At 37.8% G+C, this 22480-nt stretch overlaps 1 protein-coding gene across 1 annotated transcript in view; it reads left to right on the forward strand.

Annotated features, from left to right (window-relative positions):
- LOC150085986 (beta-glucuronidase) overlaps positions 1-22480 on the forward strand; it is a 272855-nt gene that overhangs the window by 197560 nt on the left and 52815 nt on the right. Inside the window, exon 10 of the mRNA XM_090374318.1 lies at positions 21877-22053. Coding sequence (XP_090230444.1) covers positions 21877-22053 — 177 coding nt within the window. The remainder of the gene's footprint in view (positions 1-21876; positions 22054-22480) is intronic.

A 22480-nucleotide genomic window follows, 5' to 3' on the forward strand; every position in this document is an offset into this window, starting at 1 on the left:
TATTGACAAATCTGAATTCAGCGTGATACTTGTTAATTTTTGACCATTTTCATACATTCTTATTAGTTTAATTTCCTGATCCAACTCGATCACTTTCCTTTTTCTTGGTAGATTTACTAGCACCGCTGTCACTTATTCTCTTAGTCAGCACCATGATAATGGTCAAAAATGAAATTTTCTGTAAAGAACTTCAAAGGGTTAAGGCAAAAACTCACTATTATCAATCTCACATTTGGTTCACAAGAGGAAGAATCCCATCAGCATTGAGCATGCTCAAACCATTCAAGGCTTTATACACCTCAATCAGATCGCCTCACAGGTGCCTAGTCTCCAGACACTGTAATTCGCAAAATTTAAGCCTTTCTTCATAAGAGCAACCCTTTGTTCCATTCACTAATCTTGTTACGGTTCTCTGTACTTGTTCCAACAGCTCTACATCCTTCTTAAAATGAGGCCTCCAGAACTGTATATAGTACTCAAGGTGTGGCCTGACCATTGCCTTATATAAGGGAATAATCACCTCCTTATTCCTGCTAGAAAAATTCCTATATGTCATTGACAAGACACTAATAGCTACTCTTGCAGACCGTCTGCACTGCTCAGAAAACTTCATATCTGCCTGCACAATTACCCCCAGGTCCTTTTCGTTCTCTACCACTGTCAGTGTAGTACCACAGGGTTGATACGTCACTCTGGGATTCCTGCTTCCCATATGTAGTATTTTACATTTGTCAATGTTAAACTTCATTTGCCACCTCTCAGCCCATCTGTTCAACTTTTCTAGATCTTGTTGCAGCAGCGTACTGTCATTAGTGTCCTTAACAACCCTGCCAACCTTCGTATCATCTGCAAACTTGGACATTAAGCTTGATATACCATCATCAATATCATTTATAAATACAGAAAACAACAATGGACCCAATACTGAACCCTGAGAGACTCCACTAATAACATTAGTCCACGATGAGCAATGTCCATTCATTACCACTCTCTATCCTCCCACTCAACCATACCTTTATCCATAGCAGCAATTTGCCTCCAATGCCACACTGCTCCAATTTTTTGCAGCAGTCTTCCATGTGCAACAGTATCAAAAGCCTTTCTAAGATCCAAATATATGATATCAAAGTTATTCTCTGCATTCAATTCTTTTGTGACTACATCATAGTATCCAATCAAATTGGTCAGGCAAGACTTCCCCTTAACAAAACCATGCTGTGTCTGAGCTATAACTGAAGTCTTGTCTAGATGATCCTGCAGTGCTTCTTTAACCAGTGCCTCCATTAATTTTCCTGGAGCAGAAGTTAAACTAACAGGTCTATAATTACTTGTGTTGCCCTTTTATCCTCCATTGTGAATTGGGGTCACATTTGCACATCTCCAGTCCATGGGTACCTCCCCTGAGTCCTAAGAAGCTCTCATAGAGTGTCTTTGAAGAGAGCTTCTTGAAGCTCTCTTCAAAGAAGCTCTCTTCTGTTAAAACTCAATGGTTCTATTGACACCTCAGCTAACGATAAAGCTGACCTGCTAGCATTATACTTTTCTTCTAACTCTTGTATTATTGATCTTTGTAAATTGCCTCTTACCATTCTCAGTACACTCCATTCAGTGCTTCCTCTGGTGTTCTGTCAAAAGGATGTCAGAAGAATTTTGAACAGTTTTGGTGTCAAGAGAGTACTGGATCCTGATGGTATGGCTCTTGTTGTTCTCAAAACTTGTGGTCCTGTTCTCTATCATCTTTTTACACTTCACTTTATTAGTCCATTGCATTTATTCTACTGTTTGGAAGTTTGCTCATATCCAGCCAGTTCCTAAAAAGGGAAACTTTCATCTCATCAACAATCATTATTATGGATTCCATCAGTGTCGATCCAATGGTGACACACTGGCTTATGTTACCCATCTATGGACAAATTGAATGGAGAAGTTTGATAAAATTCAAGCACTTACTCTTACCATTTCAAAGGCTGTTGATCATCTTTTGGTATAAACGCCTTCTAAATAAACTTCTATCTTATGAATTTCCAACTTTTTTTTTGTAATTGGGTATCTAGTTTTTTCTTTGACTGCCCACTGTGAGTTATGGTAGATAGTTCTCTGTTTTCCAACTTCTTCACTAATGCTGATGTTCCAAGGTTCAGTTCTTTCTTCCACTCTTTTCCTCTTGTATATTAATGACCTTTTCCATTGACTGGAAATCCTATCCATAGTTTTGTTGATGATAACACAATGCATTCCACCTTCCAGTTTGGGAAATCTTTCCCTGCACAAACAGCTTCAACTTCTTGAATATCCATATGAATACTTAAATGTTGATCTCCAGTGGGACAAAGATAACTTAGTTGATTTCAATCCCTCTAAAATCAGTCTTGTCTTATATTATGTAAAAAGGATTCTTCTTCTCCTATGCTTATCTTAATGACACTCATCTCAAATATTGCTTCATCTCCATCTAAAAAAAAGTGGGTTTTCTTTTTCACTCTTGGCATTACGTTTTCTTCTAAACAGCTACTTACTCTGTACAAATCTCAGATCTGTCCTACCATGGAATATTGTTCACACATCTGGGGCAATGTCTCCATAAACTCTGACTTCTAAACTCCACTCAAAGGAGGGCAGTTAGGTTAATTAATGACCTATCTCTAACGACCTATCTTGGTCCTTGAGGTTGTCACAGACATTCTTTCAGATATGCCAGACAAGCTGTACCTGCTACCTTGGAGTTTGTTTGTTATTTGGTTTTTAGGACCATTACCAACTAAGGCCATATTGCTCCGGGGATATGCGGTATTTGGTGGTCACGGACTAGAACTCCAGTCTAATCAAGAAGCGTGTGCTACACACTGCTGCCCACCTGACTATGGAGGTGCCCCCTACCCAGGAGTCTAAAACGCTGATGGAACTGATATTCTGGTGACATTCAAGTCAAGTGGACCCAATTTCGATGAAGTCCAGATGGTCTGTGTCAGTTAAATCCTCTGCTTTCACCTTCATGATGATGGGAACCAATGTAAGCAGAGGTCGAGGTGTGGTGCGCATACCACATGGAGGAATGCCATCCCTCTGTGTTACCAGGCAATACTACGTGGCAGATGACTCTCATCAACCGGTCAATTACTACCACATTGCTTACTGGAGGCTTGAAGTGGTGGTACATATGTTTAGTCTCCAGAGCTAAGTTCTGGTCAACCATTCCCCATCTCTTCCATCATGCAGTATGACTAATGACTTTTGAGGTTATGATGAACACCATGGTGAGATCCAATCTTCCTTACATTTTGAGGGTACAGCTCTAAAACGCTATTCGCAGGTCGGCCACTAGTTAGTACACTGGACTGAATCTATTGGTAACTCTTTAGGAGGCTTCCAGATATAATCTTGCTATCTCTACTCTGCCAGATAGTGACTGGAGGGAGTCTGAATAGTGTTTATGTGGGGGGATTGTCAAGGCCATGTTATGTCAAGGATCTTGGTATATTCTTACCATGTGTATGCCATATCCAAAAATTTCATTACTTTATACAGCATGTCCCCCCCCCCCCGACTTTTTCTTACTATTGAAAACACCACGAATTATCAAACTAATAGAGAACGCTAATCTGTGAAAAGATCCAAACCTCCCAAACACTTCCTAGTTCATTTCACAAATATACGTGGTCTCAATTCTAATCTCAATGATGTACATTTCCACTTGCAATCTGCAGAACCCCACATACTTTTTCTGACAGAATATCAGTTATCAGTTGATTCAACTACTGCTCATCTCAGTTGCCCAAATTATTCACTGTATGATTCCTTTCGCCTAAAAGGTGGTACTTGTGCATATGTCCGATTCGATATTCCCTGTCAGAGACTTGGTAATTTGGAATCTCCTCTTTTAGATCTTCTCTGGCTTAAAATCTCTTTACCTCATTTTGTCAAATTCATCTGTTGTCTCTACCTTTCTCCCAACTCCACTAATCACTCGAAAATCTTTGACTTCCTCTCTTTGAAACTTGACTTTCTCCATTCCAACTTTCCTAACAGTGAGGTAATTTTCCTTGGTGATTTTAATGTTCACAATTCCAGCTGGCTTTCGTTTTCTAGTCACACCGACCCAGCTGGTTGAGATGCTGAGGCTTTTCCTATTACTAATGACCTTGCACAGATTGTTCATTTACCCACAAGAATACCGGACAATCCTAACCATGCAGTCAACATGCTTGATCTTTTTCTCACAAACAATCTTTCTAAATACACAGTCAAAGTGAGTGGTCCTTTACGCACCTCAGATCACAACTTGGTGATTGTCTCTTCTGCAATGGAGCCTTTATCTCATGGCTATTCCCAACTTCGTATTGTTTGGCATTACAAGAATGCAAAATGGGATGACCTTTGAGATTTCTTTTCTTCTTTTCCTTGGTTGGAATACTGTTTCAAAACTTCTGATGTCAACATTTGTTCAGATTGAGTCAATGAAATTATTCTTGTAGGAATGGAATCCTTTATTCCACACTCCACTTTAAAATCTCATCCTTAACTAAACTTTGGTTTTCCAATGAATGTGCTAAGGCTATTCAAGAGAAAAACATTGCATATCCTAATTGGCTTGTTTCTAATTCTTCAGTTTCATTTTCTGCCTACACCAAAGTTCGCAACGATTGTAAAGCAGTTATTAATCAGTCCAAACTAGAGTTTAAACAGGCTAAGAGTAGAAAACTTGCTTCTTGCCCTAATGGTAGCCGAGCATTCTGGTCTCTTGCCAAAGCTATAGGCTGCAACTTTTGCCCATGTCTGCTCCCACCTCTGTCAAAACCAGATGGTTCTGTTGTCACTTCAGCCAAGGATAAAGCTGACATGCTAGCATCCCATTTTTCTGCGAACTCCTGTATTAATGATCTTGGTAAAACACCTACCACCATTCCGAACATGCTCCATTCAAGGCCTCCTGTGGTCCTATGTCAGAAGGATGTCAGAAGGATCCTGACGAATCTTGATGCTAAGAAAGCTCCAGGTCCTGATGGTATTTCTCCACTTGTTTTCAAAACCTGTGCTCCTGAACTTACTCCTGTTTTCTTTGCCACCTTTTTTCACTTTCTTATTCCAAAGGTGTTTTTCCTTCTTGCAAATTTGCTCATATCTAGCCAGTCCCTAAAAAGGGTGACAAATCCCTCCCATCCAATTATCGTCCCATTGGAATTACTTCTACTCTTTCTAAAGTAATGGAGAAATCAATTAATCGCCAACTCTTAAACTACCTAGAAACCTTCTGTCTGATCAACGATCGCCAGTATGGATTCTGTCAGTGTCGATCTACTGGTGATATTCTGGCTTATGTTACCCATTTATGGACAAATTCAATGGAAAAGTTCGGGGAAACACAAGCAGTTGCCCTTGACATCTCAAAGGCTTTCAATCATGTTTGGCATAAAGGTCTCCTAAACAAGCTTACATCTTATGGTTTGCCAACTGTTTTTTTTTTTATTGGTTATCCAGTTTTTTCTCTGATCACTCACTGGGTGATGGTAGATGGCTCTCTGTCTTCTAACTTTTCCACTAATGCTGGTGTCCCTCAAGGTTGTTCTTTCCCCCTCTCTTTTCCTCTTGTATATTAATGAACTTCTTCCATTGACTGGAAATCCTATCCATAGTTTTGCCAATGATAGCACATTGCATTCCACTTTCCATTTTGAGAAACCTTGTCCTACTCAATCAGCTTTAACTTCTCGAATATCCGCTACCAATTCCTGAAATGCCGATCTCAAGTGGGGAAAAGACAACTTAGTTGATTTCCATCCTTCTAAAACTTAGTCTTGTCCTATATCTTGCAAAAAGAATTTTTCTGCTCCTGTGTTATCCCTGGTGACATTCCAGTTTTAGACAAAATGATATATCTCTTTTGGGGATTATCCTGACCTAATCTCTCTTGGCCCAAGCACATTACAAATATTGCTTCCTCTGCATCTAAAAACTTGGTTTTCTCTTTTGCTCTCGGCATTACTTTCTTCCAAACAGTTGTTCAGTCTGTACAAATCGCAAATCCGCCCTACCATGGAATATTGTTCGCACATCTGGGGCGGTGCCCCCCAAGACCTCTCTCAGGCTTCTAGATTCCATTGAGAAGAGGACAGTTAGGTTAATTAATGACTCCTCTCTAACAGTGTCTCTTCACTTGCTGTCTCATGGATGTACTGTTTCTGCTGCATGCCTTTTCTACAGATACTTCCATGGGTACTTGTTCTTCTGAATTAGCATTAGCATTAGCATTAGTAGAGGCATTTGATGCAAGAAAGCAAGCTTATGCAGCATCAGCCAAAAAAAAAAAAAAAAAAAAGTAACATAAATAAATAAAAAATAACCACTTCCACTTCACCCCTCTGTTCGTTCGAAATACCTGTCCAGCTGAGCCTTAAACTTATTTAGGCTATCAACTTCCATGACAAGGGATGTAAGTCTGTTCCACCTACCAACCACCCGCTGGCTAAAGGCAAATTTCCGCACATCTATCCGACATCTGTCTTTCCTCAATTTGAATTTATGCCCTCTCAGGTGATTATTCTGAGCAAGAGGAAGAATCCCATCAGCATTGAGCATGCTCAAACCATTCAAGGCTTTGTACACCTCTATCAGATCACCTCGCTGGTGCCTAGTTTCCAGACACTGTAATTCGCAAAACTTAAGCCTTTCTTCGTAAGAGCACCCCTTTGTCCCATTCACCAATCTTGTTGCCCTTCTCTGTACTCGTTCCAGCAGCTCTACATCCTTCTTGAAATGAGGCCTCCAGGCCTGTATACAGTACTCAAGGTGTGGCCTGACCATTGCCTTATACAAGGGAATAATCACCTCCTTATCCCTGCTAGAAAAATTCCTATATATCATTGACAATATACCATGAGCTACTCTTGCAGCCCGTCTGCACTGCTCAGAGAACTTCATATCTGCCTGCACAACCACCCCCAGGTCCCTTTCATTCTCTACCACTGTCAGTGTAGTACCACAGAGTTGATATGTTGCTCTGGGGTTGCTGTTTCCCATATATAGTACTTTACATTTGTCAATGTTAAACTTCATTTGCCACCTCGAAGCCCATCTGCTCAACCTTTCCAAATCCTGTTGCAGCAGCATAGTGTCGGTAGTGTCCTTGACAACCCTGCCAACCTTCGTATCGTCTGCAAACTTGGACATTAAGCCTGATATACCATCATCAATATCATTTATAAATACAGAAAACAATAAAGGACCCAATACTGAACCCTGAGGGACTCCACTAATAACATTAATCCACGATGAGCAGTGTCCATTGATTACCACTCTCTGTCTTCTCCCCCTCAACCACCCCTTTATCCATAGCAGCAATTTGCCTCCAGTGCCACACTGCTCCAATTTGTGCAGCGGTCTTCCATGTGCAACAGTATCAAAAGCCTTTCTAAGATCCAAGTATATAATATCAAAGTTATTCCCTGCATCCAGTTCTTTTGTGACTGCATCATAGTATCCAATCAAATTGGTCAGGCAAGACTTCCCCTTAACAAAACCATGCTGTGTCCTAGCTATAACTGAAGTCTTGTCTAGATGATCCTGCAGTGCTTCTTTAACCAGTGCCTCCATTAATTTTCCGGGAACAGAAGTTAAACTCACAGGTCTATAATTACTTGTGTCAGCCTTTGATCCTCCTTTGTGAATTGGGGTCACATTTGCACATCTCCAGTCCATGGGTACCTCCCCTGAGTCCAAGGAAGCTCTCATAATTATGGCTAACAGATTGCTTACTTCCTTTGCTGCCTCCTTTAATATAACTGGATAGATCCCATCCACCCCAGGTGCCTTTCTTGTATTTATCTTCAACAATTTCTGCTCCACTTTGCTCTCAGTTATTACAAGATTCTCTAGCTTACTGCTAGAGTTGAATACACCTCTGGCATTCCCCTCGCTGAATAACTCCTCATGTGTGAATGTCGATGCAAAATATTCATTTAGTTTGTTAGCTACCTGAGCAGGGTCATCAACAGTTGACCCATCGATATCAAGTGGACCACTCTGATTCATCCCCTTCCTTCTAGAGTTTACATAAGTAAAGAACTCTTTGCTGTTTTTCTTCGCATCCCTTGCCAAGGATCTCTCGTAATCTGCCTTCGCTGCCTAACCTCCTTTGTAACTTGGTTACAGATCAACTTGTATCTATCATAGGCATCTGTGTCACGTGTTAATTTGTATGTATCCCATGCATTTTTTTCTCTGCCATATGCCTCATTAGTTCATCTGACATCCATTTAGGCCTAAACCTTGAACAATATTTCTTAGTTGGTATTTAAAGCCTAGTAGCTTCCAAGATAAGTTCTTTGAATGCTTCCCATTTTGAATTTGCTGTTGGCAATATCATCAGTTGATCCCACTGTATAGAATTTAAATACTGTCTCAGTCCATTGTAGTCACCTTTACGAAAGCAATACCCCTTCCCTTTACCCCTAATTGTAGTTACCTCTTTGAGCAACTCCCACTTCAGGACACTGTGATCACTGCCACCTAGTGGTTCATTTATCTGCAGATTCTTAATGGATGAAGAATCACTACTGATAATCAAATCAAGAGTATTGCTCCCTCTAGTTGCCTCCCGAACATGCTGATGTAGAAAACAATCATCCAATAAATCCACAAAAGCCTTGCTACTGTGTGAGTGACCAGCCCTCAAATTCCAGTCAATATCTGGGAAATTAAAATCCCCCATTATAAGACTCTCTGATTTACTGGCCCACTCTATTTCTCCGAACAGTTTCTTATTATACTCATCAGAGTCATTAGGCCTATAGCACACTCCTACTCTCAATTTTGATCTCCCACTGCTTATGTCACACCAAACTGACTCGACACTGCACTGTCCAGCGATGTCGACTGGCTTCACTTCCTTGGATTTTATGTGTTTTTTAACTAATAGCATAACCCCTCCTCCCTTCCTATCCTGTCTATCCTTTCTGTAGACATTGTACTCCACAAATTCCAGTTCTGCATTCCTTATATCTGTGTGACACCACGTCTCTGAAATCCCCACAATATCTGCCTTTGATGTTTTGAGCAATACCTGAAATTCATCAAATTTATTTACTAAACTCCTAGCATTGGTGTACACGCAAGTATACATGCACCTGTTCTTTTTCTTAGCTACCCTAACACAACCTATGTGTTTACTTGTACCCCAATGATTCCCAGCAGTCTCTGAAATATCCTGCAACTTATTTTCCAGGCTGCGGCTCATTCCAATAGAAGCAGTGCAAGAATCACTTTCACCTCTGCCAGTGGCTACTGTTAATCTATTAGTCCTTGTATCCCCCCACTCTAGCAGTTTTCCGACCCACCTAACACTGCCTCGATAGCATCAGCAAACATTCTTGCACCCTTTCTATTTAAGTGTATCCCATCCCTGTAGAAGCAGTCTCTCCTGTTAGCAAGTACAGACCAGGCTGAAAAAAATTCTACCCCTTGAACCCTGCAAAATCTTTCCAGGGCCGAATTGATTGACAGGGCTCTCATCATATACTCCCTCCTATCGTGTCTGGGCAGAATTGCAGACACTTTCAATTTCAACCCTAATTCACGGCTTTTTATCATCAGTGATCTGTACTTGTCAAGTAATTCCGCCGGTCTCCTACTCTTAATATCATTAGTGCCAACGTGTACAACTATATCACCTTTTGTGCCCTTAAAAGATGATATCCGCTCTACAACGTCATCAACTTTTGCCCCTGGCAGACACACCCTGGTCCTGTTCCACCTATCCTTTTTACAAAGCATGTTTCCCGTTTCCCTGACAATAGAGTCACCAACAACTACTAGTTCCTTTGGGACCAGCGCATTCTGCCTTGGGGGTTGCCGCTGTGTTGCGCGATGACCAAGTGCAAGCTCTGGCATTGGTGTGGGCAGCTGAGAACTTGATGGGCCCCTCACTTGTAATCCTTCGAGGGCATCCACCCTGTCCTTCAAGCTCTCATATAGGCCCATAACAACGCTGAGTTTTCGCCTGATCTCCTTACACTCCTTGCATCGCACACATACAAAGACATCCCCCATGGCAGTATCATGTCCTATACTTGACTGCTCCGCAAACATCAAGCAAATAGTGCATCTTAAAAGGCTGTGATTCAGAGGACAACTGCCCCCCTCAGTTCTCCCCTGGGCCACAGCATTCCCATTAGCTTGAGCCTTTTGCTTTGCTGCTCTGGTTTGAGTCATGATTTAGATTTACTTTCAATAAAATTTGAATTTCTGTACAAAATTAAATCCTAAACTTTTATCCAAACACAGTTATAATGCTATATTTATGTTTCAGTAACGAGTGTTATCTACGAAATATTTATGTTTCCGTAACGAATGTTATCTACAGAATATTTATGTTTCAGTAACGAGTGTTATCTATGAAATATTTACGTTTCAGAAACGAGTGTTATCTACGAAATATTTATGTTTCAGTAACGAGTGTTATCTACGAAATCCCTTTATATAACTTCCGTATCAAGTTATGTATTAATTAATTATTTTTACTAATTATTTATGTTACGTAACCTAAGTGGTTATATGTATAGTTAAAAGTACAATTTAATTGCCAATGAAGTTCGACAAGATTAATAGATTTTACTGATTAATTTTCCCGTAACAATGGCGGATATTTACGAACGGTAAACACGTGTATTTGATACCCTTTCCGATACTAAGTAATACCTACAAAATCTCTATCTAAGTTACTTTAAACTTAAGTACCGTAATAGGAATATAAAGCTACTCTAGAAAATAAGTTAATATGTCAATTTAAACTAATAAAGCAGAAAATAAATCAGAAAAAACTTCTCTGTTCCAAGAGCAGCAGAAAGGCACGTCCGCACCGGCAAATTGGCTTCTATAATTCCAGCTCTCTTTCAAAAGAGTCAGAACACGTGCTGCCACCAGCTAACATCCATTTACCGTCCAACTTCAAACTCACAGAACCAACTTTTCATCTTCCTTGTTTATTCATTCAACGGACATTTTCTGGAACGACCTTCCTTTGTACGTAGTTCCTGAAAATTAGTCTACAGAAGTTCAAATCTAATGTCAACAAATATCTTCTTTTGTTTTCTGAACCTCCAACCCAAGCATGGTACTAAGTAGTATAGGTTCTAATACCTCTCGTGTTTGGAGTTTTCATTAAAAAAAAAACAAAAAACAAACCAGTCTCTCTGCTTTCTGTCTTGTAGTTTTTTTCTGTTTTAGTTGCATGCATTTTCTGTAGATACTTTCATTGGCACTGTTCTTCTGAATTGCTTTTTATAATTTTTCCTATCTTCAATACCAGTTTGAACACATGCAGCAACCCATCAGCATCCATTTTCTGCCCAAATTTAAATTCAGAGCACCAACTTTTCTCCTTCCTCATTTATTCATTCTGCTCTTGTTTTTTTGGTGGAACCTCTCTTCATATGTATTTCCCGAAAATTACAATCTATAGCAATTCAAATCTAATGTCAATGTGCAGGGTACAATATGTTCTAATACCTCTCTTGTTTGGGGTTTTCATAAAAAAAAACAAACAAAAAGTTTCATAGATACCACAGTCTGAATCCAAAAAAAAAACAGCATCCAGACAACCACCTGTTCTGCTTTTTAAACACTTGCATAGGTCACAGATATTATGTTATACTAATCGTCCAAACCATATTTTTTATGTGTACAGCAGCCATTCTGTTTTTTACTTAGTAAATTGTGCAAGTTATGGAGTGTGAAAAAAGTCTTAAAATTATAAGTGGTTTTTTGTTAAGAACGTATATGCTGTGGCAAAGTGATAAATTTCCATTTCAGAGGGAATATGAAAATAGGTAAATATAAACTAATTTCATTATTATTCTGTTCCCTTTTTTAAACTTACTAAATATCTGCTTTATATATTAATATATAGTGTTGAGACTAACAAGCTTACTTTTTTTTTTTTTTTTTCCAGGAGTTCTTTATATCTGCTAGCTTGGCGGGGGGGGATTCCCAGACTAAAAGATTAACAGTAGCCACAGGCAGAGGCAAAAGTGATTTTTGCTCTGCTTCTATTGTAATGTGCAGCAGCCTAGAGAGCAAGTTGCTGGAGATTTCAAGAGCTGCTGGGGGTCATCATGGAACAAGAAAATACATGGGCAGTGTAGAACAGATGCATGTATACTTGCATGTACACCAATGCTGGAACTATAGTAAATAAATTTGATGAATTTGAAGTGCTGATTAAGGCATCAAAGACAGATATTGTTGGGATATTAGAGACGTGGTGTCACACAGATATAAGCAGTGAAGAATTGGAATTTGGGGAGTACAGTGTGTACAGGAAGGGAGGAGGAGGGCTTATGCTGTTAGTTAAGAAACACAAAATCTAAGGAAGTGCATCCAGTTGTCATGGGTTGACAGTGCCATGTTGAGTCTGTTTGGTGTGACAAACACTGGGAAAGGGAAAGTGGGAGTGTGTTATAGGTCTAATAACTTTGATGAGTACAGAGAACAGTTGTGCAGAGAAAGAGTGGGCCGGTAAATCAGAATGTCTTGTAATGGAAGATTTTAACTTTCCAGATATTGACTGGAATGTGTGGATTGGTCACTCACAAGCTAGCAAGACTTTTGTAGATTTATTGGAGGATTGTTTTCTACAGCAATGTGTTCGAGAGGCAACAAGAGGGAGTAATACTCTTGATCTGATTATCAGCAGTGATTATTCATGCGTTAAGAATTTGCAGATAAAGGAACCGATAGGTGACAGTGATCACAGTGTACTGATGTGGGATTTACTTAAAGATGTAACTACCATCAAGGGTGCTGATCGGGCTAGCCGGGTGGGTAAAGTGCCTGCCTGGAAAACCCAAAGGTCGCGGGTTCGAATCCCACCTCGGGTTTGGATCAGAGTACAAAATGCAAAAACCTTGGGAGGTGCAATATGGCCACAGAAGCCGATGTGCCAACAACTAACAAAAGGGGAAAAAAAAAAATACCATCAAGGGAGTAAAGGGAAGGGTTTTTGCTTTCATAAAGGAGACTACAGTGATCTCAGATAGTTTTTAAATTCTATACAGTGGGATCAACTGATGATGTTACCAACGGTGAATTCTAAATGGGAAGCCTTCAGGGACTTAATCTTGGAGGCTACTAGGCTTTTCATACCAACTAAGAAATACTGTTCAAGGTTCAGTCCAAAATGAATGTCAGATGAATGAAGCTCGTGGCAGAGAAACAAAATGCATGAGATGCATATAAATTATGAGGCAACACAGATGACTTCAGCAGATATAACCTAGTCTGTAATCAAGTCACAAAGGAGGTTAGGCAGGCAAATGCAGATTACAAGGAATCTTTGGCAAAGGATACAGAGAAAAACAGCAAAGAGTTCTTTACTTATGTAAACTCTAGAAGGAAGGGAATGAATCAGATTAGTCCACTTAACACAGGTGGTTCGACTATTAATGATCCTGCTCAAGTAGCCGATAAACTGAATGAGTATTTTGCATCTACATTCACACATGAGGAGTTATTCGAGGAGGGGAATGCCAGAAGTTTATAAAACTCTAACAGGGAGCTAAGTGATTTTGTAATAACTGAGAGCAAAGCGGAGGAGAAATTGTTGAAGTTAAACATAAAAAAGGCACCCGGGGGTGGATGGAATCTATCCAGTTATACTGAAGGAGGTAGCAAGGGAAGTTAGCAAACCCTTAGTCATAATTATGAGAGCATCCCTAGATTCAGGGGATGTCTCTATGGACTGGAGATGTGCAGATGTATTCCCAATTCACAAAGGGTGACACAAATAACTATAGACCTGTTAGTTTAATTTCTGTTCCAGGGAAAATAATGGAGTCGGGGAGATGTATGTACTCTGCACATCTTCCCAAATATATCGAGGCACTAACACTGCATGGGATCTTATCAATCTGTCACATGAACTAAAACAAGAAGTTCATAATCGAGGAGTCATCAGTGTTGCAGACTGTCCCCATACAGAACACAATCCTTGCCTTTGATAATCTCAGAGCACCAACAGTGACCAAAGCAGGTTATCTTAATTCCAATGTTCAAGCATTCTCTGCAGGCTGTGGGATACATGTTAAAAACAGTCTGCAGTGACCTCCCTGCATAATTCAAGGAGCTTTCCCTTTCAGAAAGAAGAGAAAAAGATGCAACTATAAATCCGTACCATTTTCAACTATTATAAAACTGCTTATGCCCAGGTTTGCACGAGATGAATATAATTACCATCTAAACATAATATAAATTTATGAAGCAGTGGACTCACACCAGTGGTGGTATGTTAAAACAATGAAACCTCTCTAAAGCAGACACTTAAAGTCAAAAGAAAGTGTCCACTGCAGGAAGGTGCCCTGCTTTGCAGAGGTTCACGTAGCAAGTTTCAACAATTCAGAAATTTGAAATTCACTATAACTGGTTGCTTTCTCTTAGTTTTTATTGATTATTATTGTAAACATGTTTCAATTAATTAACTTTTAATAAAAATAAATAAATGACATTGTTTATAGCATTTAATTTTCATAATAGATAATTAATCACTTACTAGTTTTAGTCCATATTCATCATTTTTGCTTACATAGAATTTTTTAATATAACAGGATACTCCTCCCTTTTTTTCTGCATACAGCCCTGCCACTAAGAGCAAGTAATTTAATTTCTTAAAAATTAGCATGTAATCAATGAAATGCCTAGCAAAATTTCAACCAATATTCCAAGGGAAAATCTGCATAAACGAACAAAATTCTTATGTAGCTACTTAAGTGATCAGTATTTCTCACTGCTCAGTTAAAGTGGTGTGTGTGAAAGGAGAGGAAACTTGTCATTGTTCCTCAGTCAGAAAGCTGGACACCACTGTAGCTAAAGCAGTTATGAAAGCAATGACAAGCATCACATAGTAGTGTTTTTATCGAATATAGAGGGATATCAAATGTACATGATGTCAACAAACCTCCTTTACAAAACTAAAACATTATTGCCTGAATAGGGTACATGATAAAAATCTGAAACCACTTCAAGTTTTTATTTATTCACCAATTGGAAAATTTGTGCTGCACTAGATGACAGCACAATTGCAAAACTCATCATGGAGAAATTTACCAACAAAATTCCATCCTCTTGGTTTTGTTGTCAATCAGTAGCTTCTGAATGAGCTGCAACTTGTATGGTTTAATCCTCGGATGGTGATGTAATTACTCATGGTTGGCCTTGATATGATAAGTTTTCAGTGTTAAGTATGGATTTCCCTGGGCTTTTCACAAAACTTCCTTGAACCTGCTCCACTTCATCTTCATTTTGTTTAGCTACTACCTCTGCCAGGATGATTGTACAAATGGGCATCCTTTATGAATTTTCTATACTATTGCAGGAATTGTATGCCTACTTGGTATCTTCTTTTTAATTCAAAATTTATGGCCTTACAAAATCTCTGTGCTGATCGACCTTTAAAATCTGTTATTTTTACACCGATTTGCTTAGTTCAATCATGGCTTTATGTAATTTCCCAGATAAAGTTCACCCTGTTATAGATGAAATACGAAGCATATTACTAAAAATTGAAGAACGCCATCAACAGGTCATCTTCTGTTGGATTCCAGCACATTCTGGTATTTTGGGCAATGAATTGGCTGATAAAGCTACAAAAAATCCAACTAGCTTAGACTTAACTAATATCCCTGTTCCGCTATCAGGCTTTGCATTAACTATTCCAACTGCATGCTTGTCAGAATGGACAACAATCTGGCACTCTCAAACAAATAATAAACTCTTTCAATTTAAACATGACCTGAAAATTTGGTGCTCCAGTATCCATACATCAAGACAAGAAGAAGTAGTCCTATCAAGGGCAAGAATAGGTCATACCCATCTAACCCATCTTTATTTACTTAGAGGAGACGATCCACCGCAGTGTCCACATTGTTCTATAAATCTGACTGTTAAACACATACTCACTGACTGCCCCTACTATAGACAAGACAGAACATCAACCCTGCTATCACTGGTAAACCTTGATAAACCAATAACTTTAGAGAATCTCATTGGTGACAAGGCAAATATTTTCGAATTTTACAACTTTCTGAAGCAGATTGGACTTTTTAATCTTTTCTGATCTTATGAAAATTTTTCATTTTCCTATATAAAAAATGAATAGGTGCATTATAGCCATAGTAGCTTATGCACCTTTAAACTCCCATAACAACAACAATTCAAAATTTATGCATAACAGCAGTAGTAGACTGTAGCTTGTTCAACCAAAGTATCTACTGCACCTTCTTGGGGTTGGTAAATTCTGCTATGATTATAGTTTGGTGATTATGCTGTCAATTACTGTAAGGCACACTTTTCCAATTGTTGAAACTTGAAGGTATCCTCAATCATTGTTTGAAGATAATAAAGCACTCAAACCTATGTTGGCATAATTATGTTTATTTCCACTTCGGAAATAAACATAATTTTCATTCAGGAAAATTAAAAACAATGGTGATCCCAATACCGATTCTTGGGAACCCCCACTTCTTATGTTAGCCTAATATGAAGAATAACCATTAATCACACCCCTCTGTCTCCTGCTCTGCAGTCATCCTGCAACCTTTCTAAGAAATTTTCCTGTGATTTCAACAATGCAGCTTATACAGTAACTTCTCATTCAGGACTGAGTCAAATGCCTTGCGAAAATATGTAAACAAATTTCGAAATTATATCCTGCATATAGCTCATGAGTGATTCTCAAAATAAACCAGGTTTGTTTATTTACAGCAACTCATTGTGAATCACTGTTTAATAGAATTAAAATTCAATTCACAAACGTGATCACAATGACCGGCGCTTACTGCACATCGTATAGTGAACGGTACTTTACTATGGTGACTCCATCATAACGTGATTTGATTGTACAGTGAACCAATTGTAAAAGGGGGGGGGTACATTGCATTTTTAACTATTTACGTGAAACTTTGTCAGAATGTTTTGTACCCACTCATATAAAATGCTTATGGCTTGCACTATTTTGTGAATTGACAATTGCCAGTCTGACATTACGATATGTATTGAATCAGTGTTTTCTTTGCATTTAGCCATTGTTGGTTATCCACTGAGAGGATCACCTTTGTTGTCTCTCTCATTTGAATTGTGCTACCCAGTTTTTTACCATAACATATGATGGAGCAGATATAACCAAAGTGTGCACCATACCACATCATAACACATTTCTTTTGGTCATAAACCTTTCTTCTGCAGATAACTTGTGATGGTCCAATGTCCAACTTTTTCAATGGAGACAGAGAAAGAAAAAAGAAAACCCCAGTTCAGCAAGTTCTCAAACAAACCATAATAAAGTTGTAAACCTATATATTTTTTTTTCATTTATGTTTATTCAAAAGACCAAATAAGCAAACAAGGTTATATTCACTATTTTATTATCATTATTTTTCTATATCTGGCTACAACTTTGCAGTAACTCTGTGTACGATTTATCTATATATGCTTCAAGGATTGTGAACATAACTAATTGCGGAAAACTTGCTATTAAATATCACTGTATACAAAGAAACTTTGTTTGGGTCCTTTTTATAGTATGTACAAAAAATCACATTGCATTGCATTGCACTGAATTTGTTTTTGCTCTTTGTTCTTTTTCCCGTGAAGAAGCCATTTTAACAAGTTTCTCCAATGGATATAATGGAAATTACAGTAATAATAGTAATAAATTGCTGCAGCCACTGATATACATAAAATCTTTATCAAAATAAAGATTTTAATAAAGCCTTTTTCAAAATAAGACTTCATTAAAATTCTGGGCTAAGGCAAAGAAAGCCAACACGAGAACTATTGCAAATTTTGGGAAACTTACCCGGAGAAACTAATTTGCCGCTACCACAGTTTCTCCCTGCATTCTCAGTAAACATTATCGATAGTGTGCATTATCGGTAGTGGCAGTAGAAGTCGATAACGATGTATTGATTAGTTTTTTCTCATTATTAAAAGCAGATTATTGGAGTTCATGAGTGTTTTTGCAGCTGAAATTTACTTACGGGTACACCCTCCAGACTGCCCAATCTTAGGGTGTTTATCCCCCTCCCCTTCCCGCTGTTTTAAAATAGGCTTTCTTTACCTTCGCCAAATTCTGTTAACATGCATGACCTTCCTGTCATGTTTGTTTGTTATTTGGTTTTTAGGAGCATTAGCAACTAAGGCCATATTGCTCCGGGAATATGCAGTGGTCATTCCCTGACCTTTCCGCATCCTACATATTTGGTGGTCACGGGCTCGAACCCCGGTCTAATCAAGAAGAGTGTGCTACGCACTGCTGCTCCTTCCCACCTGGCTACGAAGGCGCCTCCTGTCATGTGTCCCTGAGACACTCCTATATCGCTTCCTCTACCTATAAAGTTTTAGTTGATAAAGAGTGTGGCTGATATTTGAAAGGCTTCTGTGGCTGGTTTGTTTATTTATAGTCATTTTATTTTTCTTTTATATCACTTTAATTTTATTTTAATTTATAGCCATTTTGATCTTATTTTCAAGTCAAAGCTCTGAGAAAAGGGTATATAAAGTCTATTAATAAATTATGTAATAGTCTATTATGCTAGCTTTGTCTATAAAATAACCTGGAAAAATTGTATCTTATTATCTTATGCAGTTTCTAAACAAAAAAATTAAATTTTTTATATTGGTAGGTGGAAGAAGAATGAATATCTAGAAAGTAAAGTATTGTTTAGTGAACAAATTTTTTTACCAAAGAAGGCAGAAATACTAAAGAAACACGAAAGAATGATTAGAGTGTTTGGGAAAGTATCACTCAGTTATGATACTGTTGCAAAGTGGTTGGCAGAGTTCAAAAAGAGGAGGGGGAGTCAGTTGAGGATGGTGCAAAGTTTGGTTGGCCATCTGAAGTAATCAATTCTGAAATAATTGCCATCATTGAATAAAAAAATTTTAGAAAACAGAAAAATTAAAGTGTCTGAACTTGAAAAAGTATTTAACATTTTCCATGGAAGTATTTCAATAATAATTCATGAGCATTTGGAAAGGTCTAAAGTTCTAAAAGACATTTCTTGGCTAAAGCCTCAGAGTATGAAAGAATTTACTTATGCATGGATTAATGCACACACATCACCTCTACTACCAAGGTAGTTTTAATGCATCATTTTAATTATATCTCATATTGTGAATACCTTCACAATGAGTTGCCATGGTATTGCACTACCTCGAATAAATAATTATTCACCTATGGAGAAAACTATTGTTACTTATTCCCAGTGGATACCACCACCCAGACGGCAGCATTTCAAGGCTTTTTGTATATGTGTGGGGTAATAACTCTGCTACCCACTTGTCCCCATTAGACTTAGAAAAGGAAAAAGTAGAGGAAAGTAATAGAAGCGGAAGAAGAAAAGAAATGGTGTAGAAGAAGGAAAGGGACAGTAACTCCTTCAACTCACACCTCTCATAAACTCATGAACTCCTCAAACAGGCAATGCTTCCCCAGTGGGCAAGACTGTTGTTGCCTATTCTCAGTAACTCTGGGAAGCATCAGGCTCCCCCGATGGCTGTTTCAAGGCTTATTGGCCTATCATCAGTGGGTGGTTAGGTACTCTGGTGTTTCAATAGTGACAACCCAGTTATGAAGTATAACTCCACAGTATGAGAGATGCCTGATGGTGTGCATGGTTTAATCTAAAAGACATTTCTTGAGACCAAAAAGCTTTGAAACTGTGCCAGTTGGGTGGTGGTATCTGCTGAGAATAAGTAATAACAGTCTTCTTTCCATAGGTGAAGCGTTACTTATTCAAGGCAGTGCAATATTACAGCAACTCATTGTGAAGCTATTCACAATATGAGATATTAAAATGATGCATTAAAACCACCTTGGTAGCAGAGGTGATGTATCTGCATTAACCCATGCATAAGTAAATTCCTTCATACACAGAGGCTTTAGCCAAGAAATGTCTTTTACATTAAACCATGCACACCATTAGGCATCTCTCATATTGTGCAATTATACTTCATAACTGGGTTGTCACTATTGCAACACCTGAGTACCTACCTACCCACTGAAGAGGGGGCCAAGCCTTGAAATGGTGCTGTCTGGATGGCAGTATCTGCCGAGAATAAATAACAATAGTCTTCTCCACAGGTGTAGCCTTACTTATTCAAGGTAGTTCAATACCATGGCAACTTGTGAAGATATTCACAATATGAGATATAATTCAAACAATGCATTAAAAACTACCTTGGTAGTAGAAATGATGTGTGTGTGCATTAACCCATGCATTAACCTGAAATGTTTCCATTCATGACAAATATTAGAGGAAGGAGTCATCAAAAGAGAATTTAAAATTAATTCTTGCTAATTCAGATAGATTTTTATCCCATTTTCTGACTGGTGATTAAACTTGGTTACAGTTTTATGATCCTGAATCCAAATTACTATGCAGTCGAAGCACAGAGGAACTCCAACCTCAAAAGTTTTGAACCCAACAATCAGTTGGAAAAGAGTTCTCAATTTTCTGGGACACGAAAGGATTTGTTAATTGATTACCTTGCACCTAAAACCACAATAATAGTAGAATATTGTCTAGCCTTATGCCAAAGTTAAAATCTGCAATTTGGAAAAAAGGCAAGAAAGCTGAGTTATTGGATTTTGCTTCTCCGTGACAGCAGACCCCCATGCAAGAGTTGCACAGGCAATTCATGAATGTGATTTGAAAAATTATCCTCTCTCCCTTACATTTCAGATCTGGCTCCAAGTCACTATTATTTGTTTGTTCAGAGACCTTAAGTCTCATCTTCATGGATATTATTTGTTTGCCATTGCAGCTGCTATTTTCATTTTAAAGATGAAGAGCTAAAGGCAACCGTGGTAGGTTTAATGCCTAACTTGATTTTTTTTTTTTTTGAAACATTAAATTCTTGGCAGATTAAATACAATAAGGTTACTGAACTTCAGAGTTCAATAATATTGGAGAGAGAAGGGGGAAAAATTTATACTCCGTTCCCACAACATTTTGACCATCCCCTCGTGATAGCCAGCTGTAGGCAGAATTTAATCAGCCTTAATTCACTTGTTGATAAAATCTAGGTTGCATTTTTTGAAAAAACAGACTTGTAACCTAATAAAAATTGTTGAGTATGTCTTATCAGTTCCTATTAGCAATGCTAGTGCAGAAAGGGTATTTTAAATTAGATTAAACGTAGAAAACACATAAAAAATGAAATGGATTAAATATGGTCCATAAAAGTGAAACTACAAATTAGAATTAATTTCAATAAAAATTGTTTTGAATTTGTAGACTGTTAGAATGTAACTGAAATAAATAGCAGCTGCAATGGCAAACAAATAATATTCACTTAACTCTTAAAATTTTGAAGTTTGTTATAATATTCATGTAATATAATAATAATTACAGAAACTCCAATGTTACATTGGAGTTTACATATTTTTTGTCTCACTTTTTTTACTTTTGAAAGGTGTAAATGCAGTGTGTGTGTGTGTGTGTGTGTGTGTGTGCGCGCGCATTATCTTCGACTGTTATGTGAAAATGTGCATGCTGTGGTATGCATGTCTACTATGTGCTATTTTTTAAGAACATGTTATAGCTGGATCAGTTGTATTTTTGTAATATTTTTTTTGTTTTGTTTGTATGAAAAACTCTATATTATATGACATCTGTTCCCTCCAAAAAAAACAAAAACAAAAAACAAACAACCCAAATAAATGAGATACACAAAATATATGTATAAAAATACACCAACCATTTCTTGCTCGAGATGACATTTGTTTAAATAATTAATTTTTTCCTTTGGGAGTTTCTCTGGATTATTACTTGTATAACAGTACTGTATTGAAAAATTTATTTCTCTAAATTAATGCTGATTTATTTTTAGGGTAAATTCATGGATGTCATAATGATGAATCGCTACTTTGCATGGTATAGTAATCCAGGAGAAACAGATGTGATTTATCAGCAAGTCCTAGATGATTTCACTAATTCCCATCTAACATATAAAAAGCCAGTTATGATATCAGAATATGGAGCAGATACCATTGCTGGCTTGCACATGGTTTGTTTTTAAATTTTATGATGAAATAATAATTTGAGCATATTTGTCCAAAAGTACATGGTGATTATAAAATAACTTTTGAAGACTTATTTCTACAAAGTGTTCATTAGAAAGGTTTAAAATTGTGTGTGTCTTTACAGGTAGAATGTCTAAAATCCAGCTATCCAAAAACTGGATATTTTTAAGATTCATGTTATTTTTTTTTGTGAAACATTTTATAGTCATTTCACTTTTGTGCCTAAAACATGTTCTCCAAATATTGCACTTGGATGATGAATTGGTTAATTTGATTATATTAAAGTAAAGTTAGTAATATTTAATTTACAAAGTTTTTGAAAATTCTGTTGGTAGCTTTGTTTGCATATATGCCTCCTATATTTGGCAGCCAGCGGGCTTTCAGTTGCTATAAGTAAACACAAATAGTCTT

The sequence above is a fragment of the Mastigoproctus giganteus genome, chromosome 5 (assembly GCF_048544385.1).
Source record: "Mastigoproctus giganteus isolate SK-2022 chromosome 5, ASM4854438v1, whole genome shotgun sequence".
Classification (NCBI taxonomy): Eukaryota; Metazoa; Arthropoda; class Arachnida; order Uropygi; family Thelyphonidae; genus Mastigoproctus; species Mastigoproctus giganteus.